The 13,633-nt window shown below is 40.5% G+C and overlaps 1 protein-coding gene across 1 annotated transcript in view; it reads right to left on the reverse strand.

Annotated features, from left to right (window-relative positions):
* Window positions 1-9,083: 9,083 nt before the first annotated feature.
* Window positions 9,084-13,633, reverse strand: part of LOC103198902 (zinc finger protein 234-like) — an 11,036-nt gene continuing 6,486 nt past the window's right edge. Inside the window, 3 exon segments of the mRNA XM_007943109.2 lie at window positions 9,084-9,273; window positions 9,275-9,337; window positions 9,339-10,725. Coding sequence (XP_007941300.2) covers window positions 9,084-9,273; window positions 9,275-9,337; window positions 9,339-10,725 — 1,640 coding nt within the window.

Genomic DNA, 13,633 nt, shown 5'->3' on the forward strand with positions numbered 1-13,633 from the left:
ATGGGGCAATCTACTTCCGTAGTGATACTGCCTCGGAAACCCAAGGAGGGGTCCCTATGAGTCAGGTCTGACTCAACAGCACACAACAACAACAGAGTAGTGCCTAAGGCATCTGACTGCTAACTAGAAGGCTGGTGGTTCAAACCTACCAGCCACTCCTCAGAAGGAAGATTGTACAATCTACTTCTGTAGAGATACTGCCTCAGAAACCCAAGGAGGGGTCACCATGAGTCCCATCCAGCTCAACAGCAGTGAGTTTGAATATGCAAGGAACAAAAAATTGGCAGACTTTCTTCACAGTCAGTTTTTGAGGTAACAGCTTTCATGTAGGAAAACTGTCACTGCTTAAAATAATTAAACTCTTAAACCATCTGAACGCCAATGAGTGGGAAGTGGTTAAATAGGTATTTCAATGGGAATATGATATCATCATAAAAATGAACATGTAATATCAAATGAAAAATACAATTTAAAATTAGACGTAATCATGAATACAGGTGTGAATGCACATGAGGAAATGCATATGGGATAATAAAAACCAACTCATTTGAAAGAAAGGAAGTAGTAAAGCAGAATTGCTCATTCCGTTATTCTTTTAAAAGAGCTCTGGTGGTGCAGTGGTTAAGATGTGGCTGCTAACCAAAAGGTCAGTGGTTCAAATCCAGCAGCCGCTCCATGGAAGAAACTTGGGGAAGTTCATGGAGCGCCATCCAAGAAGATTTACAGCCTTGGAAACCCAAAAGAAGTTGGTGAGCCAGAAATGACTTGATGGCAGTGAGTTTGGCTTTTAGGGTTATTCTTTTCATCTTATTTTTGAAATAAAAAGATAAACAACAACAACAAAAAAGTAAACCAAAAACCAACCATGCAATCCTGGCATGCAACGTGTCCTGAAATGCCCCGTTTGCCCAGAGTCCTCTCAAAAAAAGAAAAAAATGTGTCGCTGATCAGAGCAGGCAGAGAATCGTGACAGCAGGAAATCCCTACTCACCTTGAACATGGTCCTTTTTCTTCCTGCTTTTAGTGATGTACAAAGTCCTGAGATACAGACACCTGGGAAGGCAGAACTGGGAAGAAGAAAGAAGACATACAAAGTGGCCAGAGATATCACGCACCTACACATACACTAATCATCAATTAGCCATGGGGGTCCCTCTTGCCCAATGCCATACCGAAAAGAAATGACAATGCGTGCGGAAGGAGGAGGAAGGCGGTTGCGGGGAGCTGAGATCCTGCAAGAGCCTCAACCCAGGCGAAGCACCACCCTAGCTGGTGCCTAGCCCGTGGACACGCCAACCAACAATCCCAAACCGAACACCTCTGCTAGGCAAGCGCGAATGTCCGCCCTCACCTTTCAAACCTCCGCTTGGGCCGCGATTCCTTTTCCCTATAGTGATGTCGGACTCCTTGTGTGCCCGAAGCGAAGGTCCATAACCACGAGACACGGGACTGAATCACCAAACACGCACCACCACGAGGGATAAGATGGCAGGAACCCCACACACTTGAAGCGGAAGTGCCTGTGACTCCAGAGCTCCTAGACCACATTTCCCAGAATTCCACAGAACTCTGCGCCTCAGCGGAAGTGCTCGTAACTCCACTGAGCAGCTGGACTACATCTCCCGGAATTCCACACAGAAGAGCTCTGGTAGCATAGTGCCTAAGGCATTTGACTGCTAACCAGAAGGCTGGTGGTTCAAACCCACCAGCCACACCTCAGAAGGAAGGTTGGGCAATCTACTTCCGTAGTGATACTGCCTCGGAAACCTAAGGAGGGGTCGCTATGAGTCGGTCTGACTCGATGGCACATAACAACAACAGCCTTACCTGAAACCAAACCAAACTCATTGCCCTCATGTCATTTCTGACCCTTTGTGCTCTATAACAGAGTAGAACTGTCCTAGAGGGTATCCAAGGCTGTCATCTTTAGGGGAGGAGCCCTGATGGCACAGTGGCTAAAGCGCTAGGCTGCGAACTTTCCGTTCTCAATCCACCAGCCGCTCAGCCAGGGAAAGAGATGTGGCTGTAGGTTTCCATAAAGATTTACAGACTTGGAAACCTTATGGGGCAGTTAGACTCTGCCCTGCAGGGTCGCTATGAGTCAGAATCTGTTGGATGGTAGTGGGGAACCTTGAGGAGAAATCCTGGACTACAGAGAGTCGCTGGACTACACTTCCTAGAACCAGAGGGGAATAATGTTCAAGTCTCACCCTTCTGGGATTGTCATGCTTCAGAGTACACTGGGCTAACTTCCCATAATTCCCAAGGGTAATAAACTCCAAAGTATCTACAGTTTAGGCAGTACTACAGATAGCCTAGTGCTTAAGGCACTTGACTGCTAACCAGAAGGCTGACGAGTCAGTCGGGCTTGATGGCACATAACAACAACAGACCTCTATAGGAGCTCTGATGGTGCAGTGCCTAAGGCACTTGACTGCTAACCAGAAGGCTGAAGGCTCAAACCCACCAGCCACTCCCCGGAAGGGAGGTTGGACAATCTACTTCTGTAGTGATACCGCCTTGGAAACCCAAGGAGGGGTCGCTATGAGTCGGGTCTGACTCCACGGCACATAACAACAGATTACTACACTGAGATCCTGCATTGCCTTTCCACGAATCCTCCAGCGTAAAATACTCTATAAACCCTACTTCTTGAAGTCTAAAGGCCTCCAACCATGTGAGGCATATTGTTGTAAAAGGAACATTGATTGGATCAGGAGATACAATCTTCATGGAATTAACAGGGAATTGCTGTTTAGCTGATTGAAGGAAGAATGACACTAAAACGGGCAGAATGGACAAGGTAGATTGGTTTTGAAAGGGTATTTTAACTTTTTTTAAAAAATTTTTATTGTGAGTTGGGTGAAAGTTTACAAATTCACTTTCCATACAGCAGCTCACATACACTTTGTCTCATGACATTGACTGTAATTTCCCACAATGCAACAGCTACCCACCCACTTCCTCCCCATAGTTACCTCTTCCCTGTGTCCTTCCCTCCCATGCACTCCTGCCCCCTGAGCTGTCTCCCTGTGCAGACACTGCCCTTCTATTCTCCCAGGATTGATCTCTCCAAAGACTGTATCTATTGAAAAGGTATTTTAGAGCAGGGAAGGTACCAAGCCCTATTCTGGACCCTGTGGTATCACTAACTTGCTGTGGAAAAACTACCACCCTTTGACCGAACCAAAGAGGAAGCAGTGACTTTACAGAAAGGCCATCTTTCCTCATTTAAACTCTTCATGGTGTCATCTCCCACTTTGGAGATGAAAATGACAAATTTCAGACAAGTTAATACATTATCCAACATCTCTGAGTAAGCACTGTGGGAGAGCTTCATATTAGGGTCATTCCTGACTCCAAAAGCCTAGGACATAATGTAAGAATACTTAGGATTCTACAGGTGAGGGACCATGTTTTAGTCAACAGTTTTTCTTTCTATTTTTAGGCTAAATTTTTGTTTGTATTTAGTAATTATAAGTGACAATATTGGTTGAAATGAATTTAAAAATATTATCAAGCAAGTAAGAAAAACCCACCTAAAATACGACTCCATGAAGATGTTTACTTGTGTTTTATTGACTACGCAAAAGCATTCAATTATGTGGATCATAACAAATTATGGATAATATTGAGAAGAATGGGAATTCTAGAACACTTAATTGTACTCATGAGGAAACGGTACACAGACCAGGAGGCTGTCATTTGGATAGAAAAAAGTTGAAACACTGCATGGTTTAAAATCAAGGAGTGTGTCAGGGTTTTATCCTTTCACCATACTTATCCAACCTTTATGCTAAGCAAATAATCTGAGAAGCTGGACACTGAGCTGAGCAGCTCTCCTTGGAAGCGAGAATTGCCAGACTTCGTCTCACCTATTTTGGTCATGCTGTAGGAAGAGACCATTCCCTAGAGAAGAATATCATGCTTGGTAAAGTCAAGGGTCAATGAAAAGAGGGGAAGGCCCTCAACAAGACGGATTGACACAGTGGCTACGATGGGCTCAGGTATAACAGGGATCATGGAGCTGACACAGTACTGGGCTGTTTTGCTCTGCTGTACACAGGGTCACTATGAGTCAGAGACAACTCAATGGCACCTAACAACAAAAATATGAAGGTAACAAGATATTAGTCTAGCTTTTTCTTTTTTTCCCCAATGTAATGGTAAGACAAATCTGTCCTGGAAGAAGTGCAGTTGGAACGCTCCTTAGAAGCGAGAATGGCCACTCTGTCTCACCACTTTGGTCACGTTATCAGAAGGGACCAGTCCTTGGAAAAGGTTATCATGCTAAATAAAACAGGTCAACAAAAAAGGGGAAGACCCTCAATGAGATGGACTGACACACAGGCTGCAATGATGGCTCAGGCATAGTAAGGATTGTGAGGCTGACTCAGGGCTGGGCAGTGTTTCATCTGTTGTACAAGGGTGGCTATGAGTTGTAGCCAACAGTGGTAAGAAATGGCAGTTTTAATAGCAGTTTCTTATGAGTGAAATGGAACATCTTTTCATTTAGTGTTTGTGAATTGTCTCAATTCTGTTGCTTATTTTTCTATTGAGGTTTGGTCTTACCCCTTTCAATTTCTAAGTTTTCTTTATATATGAAGAATATTAAGGCGCTCTGGTGGTGTAGTGCCTAAGGCATTTGACTGCTAATCAGAAGGTCGGCAGTACAAACCCACCAGCCACTCCGTAGAAGGAAGAATGGGCGATCTACTTCCGTAAAGATTTACCACCTTGGAAACCCAAAGGGAGTCCCTGTGGGTTGGAGTCAACTTGATGACAGGGAGTTTTATGAAGAACATTAACCTTTTATCTGTTTTTTAAAAATAAAATTGCAAATAATTCATTTGTCTTTCATCACTTTTTTTTGTGTGGGGGTTGTCAGGCAAAAATTTTCTTAATGTAGTTTTTTTTAATGAAATTTTTCAATTAAGGTGTGCAATGAGCCAAGATGAATAAATGAATTCATAGAGGATTGTAGCTCTCAGTAATTGACATCACCCAGTGATGAAATCACAAGCTTTTATTTCCTTACATAGTGCTTAAGTTGCAGATGAATGGGGTAAGATTTACGGTGGGATCAGTCTTCCTCAGACCCAACCCAGGGTGAGTTGACACAGGAAATCTCTGCTGCATCAGTAAGGCTCCAAGATTACGCTGCAGGTCAAAGATAGCAAGACAAAATGGTCTAGTTTTATATCTTAGAGTTCATGGGAACAGGGAGAATAAGAGGTAACGGCCTTTGTTTAGCTGTAACTAGCGTGACAATCCTACTACTGAAAAAACAAACCAAACTCACTGCTGTCGAGTCAGACCCAACTCACAGCGACCCCTCCTTGGGTTTCTGAGGCGGTATCACTACAGAAGTAGATTGCCCAACCTTCCCTCCGAGGAGTGGCTGGTGGGTTTGAACTGCCAACCTTCTGGTTAGCAGTCAAGTGCCTTAGGCACTACGCCAGCAGAGCTTCCATCCTACTACCAAGCTTTGTTTAATTCAAACACCATGACAGTGTTGTTACCGTGGATGCATAGACAGAACATTTCTTCCTCCACTAGGTATAAAATTAATTGTTGTTGTTATTAGGTGCCATCAAGTTGGTTCTGATTGATAGTGATCCTATGTAAATAAGAATGAAACACTGCCCAGTCCTGCACCATCACCACAATCACTGCTGTGTTTGAACCCATTGTTGCAACGACTGTATCTATCCATCTCATTGAGAGTTTTCCCTTTTTCCACTCTCTACTTTACCAAACATGATGTCCTTTTCTAGGAATCAGTCCTTCCTAATATCCAAAGTATGTGAAACAAAGTCTTCCCGTCTTGCTTCCAAGGAGCATTCTGGCTGTCCTCTTCCCATTATTTGTTCGTTCTTCAGGCAGTCTATCATATATTTAGTGCTCTTCACCAATAGCATAATCAAAAGGCACCAATTCTTTGGTCTTTCTTATTTGTTGCCCAGGTTTTGCATTCATATGAGATGTAAGATTGATTACTTTAGTAAAATTTGTAGTCATAGAGACAGAGAAAGTTACTGTGTGTTCAGAACATGGAAACCGTTCTCTATGTCAACAAAGGGGACTGGAAGAGAGAGACTCAATGCCCAGCCTGCCTATCAGAGAATGCTCTGAGCCCATGGTCTCAGCTTAGGCAGCCTGGGTGAGAACCACAGATTCCCAAGGTGAAATTTACATAACTTAAAATGATGTGCTTTGACAAGAATGCAAACAGATGCTTGCATCGCAGCACTATTCACAATAGCCAAAAAGTGGAAGTAACTTAAATGTCCATCATCAGATGAATGGATAAACACAATGTGCTACATACATACGATAGAATATTACTCAGCCTTAAAGAGAAATGGATGAACCTTGATAACATTATGCCAAGTGACAAAAGGATACATATTGTATGATCCCACGTGCACAAAATACCTACAGTTGGCAAGTGTATAGAGACCAAAGTTTATTAGTGTTTACAAGGACCAACCAGGAAAGAGGAATTCATTACTTAGGGGACACGGAGCTTCTGTTAAGGGTGATAGAAAATCTTGGAAAGGGATAATGGTGATGTATGTACATGATGTAGTTAATGTCAATGAATCCTACATGCAAAAAATGTCGACAAAGCAAATGTTTTATTTACCTCCAAATTAACTTTGAAGTATACAATTCACCAACGTCTAGCACACTGACAATGTTGTGAAACCACCACTGCTTAAATTCCAAAATATTTTCTTCACCCCAAAAGAAAACTCTGTGCTCGTTAGGAAGTCACACCCTATTTGCCCCTCCCAGCAACCATCAATATGCTTTCTCTTTGCGTATTCCTATATTCTGGAGACTACATATAAATGTAATCCTGCGACCTTTTGTTTCTGTCTTCTTTGACTAAGCTTGTTTCAAGATTCATCCATAGTGTAGCATGCATCAGTAATTCACTTCTTTTTATGGCTGATAGTACATTGTATGCACATACCATATTTTATTCATTCGTCCTTTGAAGGACATTTTGATTGTTTTATCTTTTGGCTACTGTGAACAGTGCTGCTATAGACACAAGTGTGTACAAGTATTTGTTTGCAGATCTGTTTTCAATTCTTGGGGGATGTACAGTTAGGATGAAATTACTGGTTATTGGTTAAGTAAATGTTTAACATTTAGAGGAATGGTCATTTTATTTTCTGCAGAAGCTTTGCTAAAACTGATGTCTGCTGCAAAATTTAAATAGTTTATAATAATTACAAAATGGAGAAATCTCATAAAATGCTCCTTGCCAGAGAAAGTCCCTAAGAATCCATATCCCCTCACACACTGTTTGTGTACATGAACTTATAACAACAATTTTCTTATTCTATGGTGGCTACAATATGGTTTCCTAAAGTCCATATTATGTCCTGTTTCTGTTATGTTACATGTCTGTGCTGTCTTTTTAATAGCTTCATATTATTACAGGAGTGTATCAAAATTCAAAAAGCATCCTATTATGAACACTTACTAAATATCCATTTAAAAAACTGAACAACATCATTCAACTATCTTTTCAGTATTTTAATCTCATAATCCTAATTCCCTATCCCATGATTCCCAGGCCAAAAAGATGCACATTATACATTCTGACATATCCTCTTTCCCAAAAGTCTTGCTTTAAATGCCACCAATAGGAAAAAGTGTGTAAATATCTATCTTGTCTCCAGAATGAATACATTTGATGAAATTACCAAATTCCCATGTTGTTTTATTTTTTGTTAATTTATTTTGGGATTTTTCCCATGGATGTGGGTGAATACGAGAGAGGACTTTATAAAATTACTGTCCTTGAAATTTAGAATGGCCCATACCTGAGTTTTGATTAAAGAAATGCTACACTTATTAGAAGGCAATCATAATGCCTGGATGAAAATTCAGGGAATCAGAAATCGATGATCAATCCATTGAGAAAAGCTTTGTCATTGGTAAAATACTTCTGATTCCTTGAAAGCATTACAGTAAAAGCACTGCATTGCTGAAGACACACTGAATTGTATAATATGCACTGTCCTGTTACTGCAAGACTAAGAAAAGTTACTCTTGGGAGAATCACAGAAAACTGGATTTATACTGTATACAACTAATGGAACACTAGAGAGAAGCCCAAATAATAATTTCAGAACAGAGGCAACTGGAGGACAGAGAAGAGCTAATTACAACATTTTACTATTTTTGATACTAAATTAATACTGTGGATTGCAATACTGAGCCATTTTCTCATTTTAACTAATGTTTGTTTCCACGAATTTAGTTTGTATTTTACAAGTGACCTCATCTGGATACAACTTTCAAATACTGTATATTTTCTCCTTTTGATATATTTAACAAACGAGTGTGAAACATTGGTGGTTCAGCAGTAGAATTCTCACCTTCCACGTCCAAGACCTGGTTCAATTCCTGGCCAATGTAGTGAGTTGTTTGGTTTTTTTGGTACCTCACGTGCAGCCACCATACATCAGTAGTGATATGTGTTGCTATGATATCGAACAGGTTTTAGAGGGGCTTCCAGATTAACATGGACTAGAAAGGCTTAGTAATCTACTTCTGAAAATGAGCCAATGAAAACCCTACTGATCACAACAGAATACTGTCCGATGCATTGTGCATGAGGATATGATGAGTCAGGGCCAACTTACAGGCAGCTAACAACAACAAAGCACCGAGTGACCTATTAAGAGTGATTCACTTGCAAGGCTGTGTAGATTCACAAGAAAACAACCAAGTCCCTGCCCTCACGGAGCTTACATCACAGTTCACATTGATTTTGATGTGTTCATCATTATACTTCTGTAAAAACATGACTAAACCCTTATCCTTTCTAAGCCCCAGCTCATGAGTGATACCTGGTAACTGTCAAGGTTCTGAGAGAAGCCTGTATTGCACAACTCACAAGGGTTCTATGCTGTGTGGTCTCCTGACCACTGGGATTTGTTGAGCTATGGAAGAAAACACTGACTGTATTGAAACAAATGTTTTGCCTTCTATAAGATCTGATGAATACAAAAATTCATATTGCACATGATTTTTAGAAATCATTTTATAGAACTTCTTTAATCAGAAGATTCTCTGAAGTTCTTGCTACTCTTACAACTTTTATAAAAGTTATCATTACCATGGATTCTTTGATGTCTTACAAGATCTGATCTCAACCTACAGTGCTTACTGTATGTCTTATATTTGTCAGGTTTCTCTCCTATGTAAACGTTCCGATGACACTGGAGTTCTGAAGACCAATGGAAGACACACATCACATGTGTACAGTTTCTCTCCCATGTGAACCTTCTGGTGACTGGCAAGACTGGTATTTCCACTGGGAATTGCAATCCAATCCCTCCTCATACTATTTACATTTGAACGGCTTTTCTCCAGTGTGGACTTTCTGATGGGTCAGAAGATATGAAGCCTGAGTGAAGCCCTTCCCACACTCCTCACAATGATAGGGTTTCTCTCCCGTGTGGACCCTTTTATGGATATAAAATTTTGAGCGAAAACTGAAACCCTTCCCACAGTGCTCACATTTGTATGGCTGCTCTCCTGTGTGGATTTTACAATGATTGATAAATGATGATCTGAAATGGAAGTCCTTACCACATGCATCACATCTGAATGGTTTCTCCCCAGTGTGGATTCTCCGATGTTCCCGAAAACGTGAAGCACGAATGAAGGCCCTGCCACATTCCTCACAATTGTAGGGTTTCTCTCCCATATGGATTCTACAATGAATTTTATGATCTCCTCTACGGCTAAAGCCTTTCCCACACACTTCACATTTATAGGGTTTGTCTCCAGTGTGACCCACCAGATGAAACTCATAATAATATTTTGTCATAAAGCTCTTCCCACACGCCTCACATTTGTATGGCTTGTCTCTTGCATGGATTCCCTGATGGGATCGAAGATGTGACTTCTGAACAAAGCGTTTCCCACACTCTTCACACTTGAATGGTTTTTCTCCACTGTGGCCTCTCCGATGGATCAGAAGATGTGAGGCCTGATTAAAGCCTTTCCCACATGATTCACATTTGTATGGTTTCTCTCCTGGGTGAAGCATATAATGGGTATTAAGTGCTGATCTACGACGAAAGTTCTCACCACAAGCACTGCATTGGAAACGTTTCTTCCCAGTGTTGATTTTCTGACTTTCCTGAAGATGCGAAGAACAAATAAAGCCCCTCTGACATTGGTCACATTTACAAAGTTTCTCCTGTGAATGGACTCTGCAGTGGACATTAAGTGCTAATTTATCACTGAAGACTTTCCCACATTCTTCACATTTGTGTGATTTCTCTACAGTGTGGACTATCTGATGCATTTGCAGATGTGAGTTCTGACTAAATTCCTTACCACAGTCATGACACTTACAGGGTTTCTTTCTTGTGTGAATTCTCAGATGAATACGAAGAACTGAGCTATAACGGAAGCTTTTCCCACACTCGCTACATGTATGAGACTTTTCTCCTGAGTGTGACTGTTGATGAAGATCAAAGCTGGAGACATCACTGAAGGTTTTTGTACACTTATCACATTGATAAGGTTTCTCTGCACTCTGTCTGTGGAACTGAGAACTACGTATTATGTAGTCTTGATATCTGGTTAACACACTTGCAATCTGTTGCCAGATTTGCCAGCAGGAAAGCTCCTCATATGGTCGTACTTCTGGAGCAGGCTCCATCTCACTTGGGATCTTGCCTCCTGTAAGGAAAGAGAATTCAGAGATTGGGCAACTAAAAGCTTTGTTCAGTCACATTTCAGTATTTCCCACTTAGGACAGAGCATGAGACCTAAATGAAAGCAGGGATGATTCTGGTTGTCTTTTCAATGGGCTATCATGTTTTCCAGTGCAAATGGAAAACACACTTGCCTGCTAATTGAAAGGTTGGAAGTGCAAGTCCACCAAGAGGGTTCTCAGAAGAAAGGACTGGCAATCTACTAAAAATCAGTCGCTGAAAATCCTACAGTGTACAGCTGCACTGTGACACACATGGGCCAATATGAGTCACTCTCTACTCAATAGCAACTGGTTGTTTTATCATGTTCTGTGGTATAAAAGTATACAGAAACCAAGCAATGGTCCAGTAGGCTCCTATGCACTAAGCATTAATGAGAACCAGTATACCACAGTTAAGTCTGTTATGGGAGATACAAATTAGAAATCAATGACTTGATTTAAAAAAAAAAAAAAAAAAAAAAAAAAAAAAAACCAAGTAACTGACAATAATATACAAACTGCCAACCTTTTGCTATTTTTATTGAATTACAAAGTCAGTATAAAATCATGGGTACTAAATTACATAGCTGGTGAATTATGAAGTTGCCTGCCACCACAGTCTTAATCAGTGGGGTAAGACCAGTCTCAGAACTCTATGTCTCAATTGGCCATTTAAGTTAAATAGTAAAAAACTGGTTAATGAAAACCACACATTGTAAAACATTCAGGACAGGAATGTTTTCTGGACCATTTATTTCATTTCTGGGTGGCTGTTTTGTTATTAGATTTATAAAGAAATAGTTTTTAAACAAAAATGTGACCCAAAAATCTGTCACTGAATTTTGAGAACCATTAAAGCAAATGAATGAGAAAAAAAATGTCAATAAAATATGAATAATTGAGAACCTTAAGGAAAGGAATTAACATATACTTTGTATACTTAAGTTTATGTTATATTCTGTAAATATAAAACACCTAGAAGTATTTATATCTACATTGTCAAGACCTGAATTGTGTCCACCAAAAAGATATGCTAAAGTTCTAATCTCTGGTACCTGTGAACATATACTTTTTTTTTTCCTTTAATACTTTATTGTATTTTTGGTGAAAGTTTACACAGCACATTAGGTTCCCATTTTACAATTTCTATACATATTGTTTAAGGAGCTCTGGTAGCACAATGTCTAAGGCATTTGACTGCTAACTAGAAGGTTGTCAGTTCAAACCCACCAGCCTCTCTGCAGAAGGAAGATGGGGCAATCTACTTCCGTAAAGATTTACCCCCTCAGAAACCCAATGAGGGTTGCTATGAGTTGGAATCGACACGATGGCAGTGAGTTTGGTTTTGATACATATTGTTTAGTGACATTAGTTACATTTTCACACTGTGTCAAAATTCTCATTAATTGGATTCTGGTTGTTTTATTTCCAGTGCTCTCCTTTTCCTGCCATCTTATCTTCTCATCTTTGCATCTGATAATTGTTGACCTTTTGGTCTCATAGAGATGGACTGTTAACAGTGCACCACACTCCTTTATTTTGGGTGCCAATCTGTTATTTCACTAAAAGGTGACCTCAGGATAGTTTTGCCTCAAGATTTAAAGAACAACTCAGGGTGATAGTCTCAGTGGGTCCTCTAGTCTCAACTGATACAGTTAGTCTGGACTTTTTAAGAATTTGAGGCTCTGTTCCACAATTTTCTCCCATTCCATCAGGGTCCATCTATTGGAGCCCTGATTAGAACAGCTAGTAGTGCCAGCTTGGCACCATCTAGTTCTGGTCTCAGGGGAGATGAGGCCATGGCTCATGTAGGCTATTAGCTATGTAGACTAGCTTCTTCTCTGTGACTTGGTTTCCTTCTTTCTCTTTTGCTCTTGATGAGCAGAGACCAACAGTTGTATCTTAGATGGCTGCCCACAAGCTTTTAAGACCCCAGACACTACTCACCTCACTGGGATGCAGAACGTGAATTGTATTATGCCAACTGACTGATCTGTCTCATGAGACTAAGGTCCTATGCTTTCAAACCCAGAAAAGCAATCCCACAATGTGTTTGGTGATATCTGACAAGTGCCTGTAACCATGTCCTCTATGAATATATGTATGTGCACATGTATCTGCACATACATGTACATATAGACACTTCTGTGCACATGCTTGTACACAACTATATCTAACTGTACACATATATGCCCGTGTGTGTGTGTATATATATATGTATGTATGTATGTATGTATATACGACCACATACTTGTCTGTCAGCTATCCTTGGTGAAAACAGGGTCTCTGAAGGTATCGTAAGTTATCATGAGGTCATGCTGTAACAGGGAGGGTTCTAATCCAATAATGAGTGGTGTGCTATAGAGGAGGAGAGGAGACAGGGAAAGACAGCCACTTGAGGCTGAAGCTTCAAGCCAAGCAACACTTGGAGATACAAGAAGCTGAGAGAGACAAGAGGGATCTTCCCTAGAGACTTTGAAGGAAGTATGGACCAGCCCACATGTTGATTTGGACATCTCCAGCACAGGAAACAATAAATTTCTGTTCTCATAAGCTATGCTATTTGTGGTATTTTATTACAGTAGTTCCAAGAAACCAATACATACATGTTTAAAGTATTTCAGGAAGTTCTGCAAACATGTACACCTAATTCTACCTTTTTTGTTTTGTTTTGTTTTAAATACAGATAATAAATTAGCTAAACTCTTGACCTCCTCAAAAATAATTTAAGTTAGAAATGTTTTCCTAAACTATTTATACTTATTGGTATTCTAGTTTCTAAATTTATACAGATAACTATGTATGTTAGGAGCTCTGGTAGCATAGTGGCTAAAGCACTTGACTGCTAACCAGAAGGCTGGCGGTTCAAACCCACCAGCCACTCCTCGGAAG

This window comes from Orycteropus afer, unplaced genomic scaffold (genome assembly GCF_000298275.1).
Source record: "Orycteropus afer afer isolate SDZICR_OR568_19922 unplaced genomic scaffold, OryAfe1.0 scaffold00099, whole genome shotgun sequence".
Classification (NCBI taxonomy): domain Eukaryota; kingdom Metazoa; phylum Chordata; class Mammalia; order Tubulidentata; family Orycteropodidae; genus Orycteropus; species Orycteropus afer.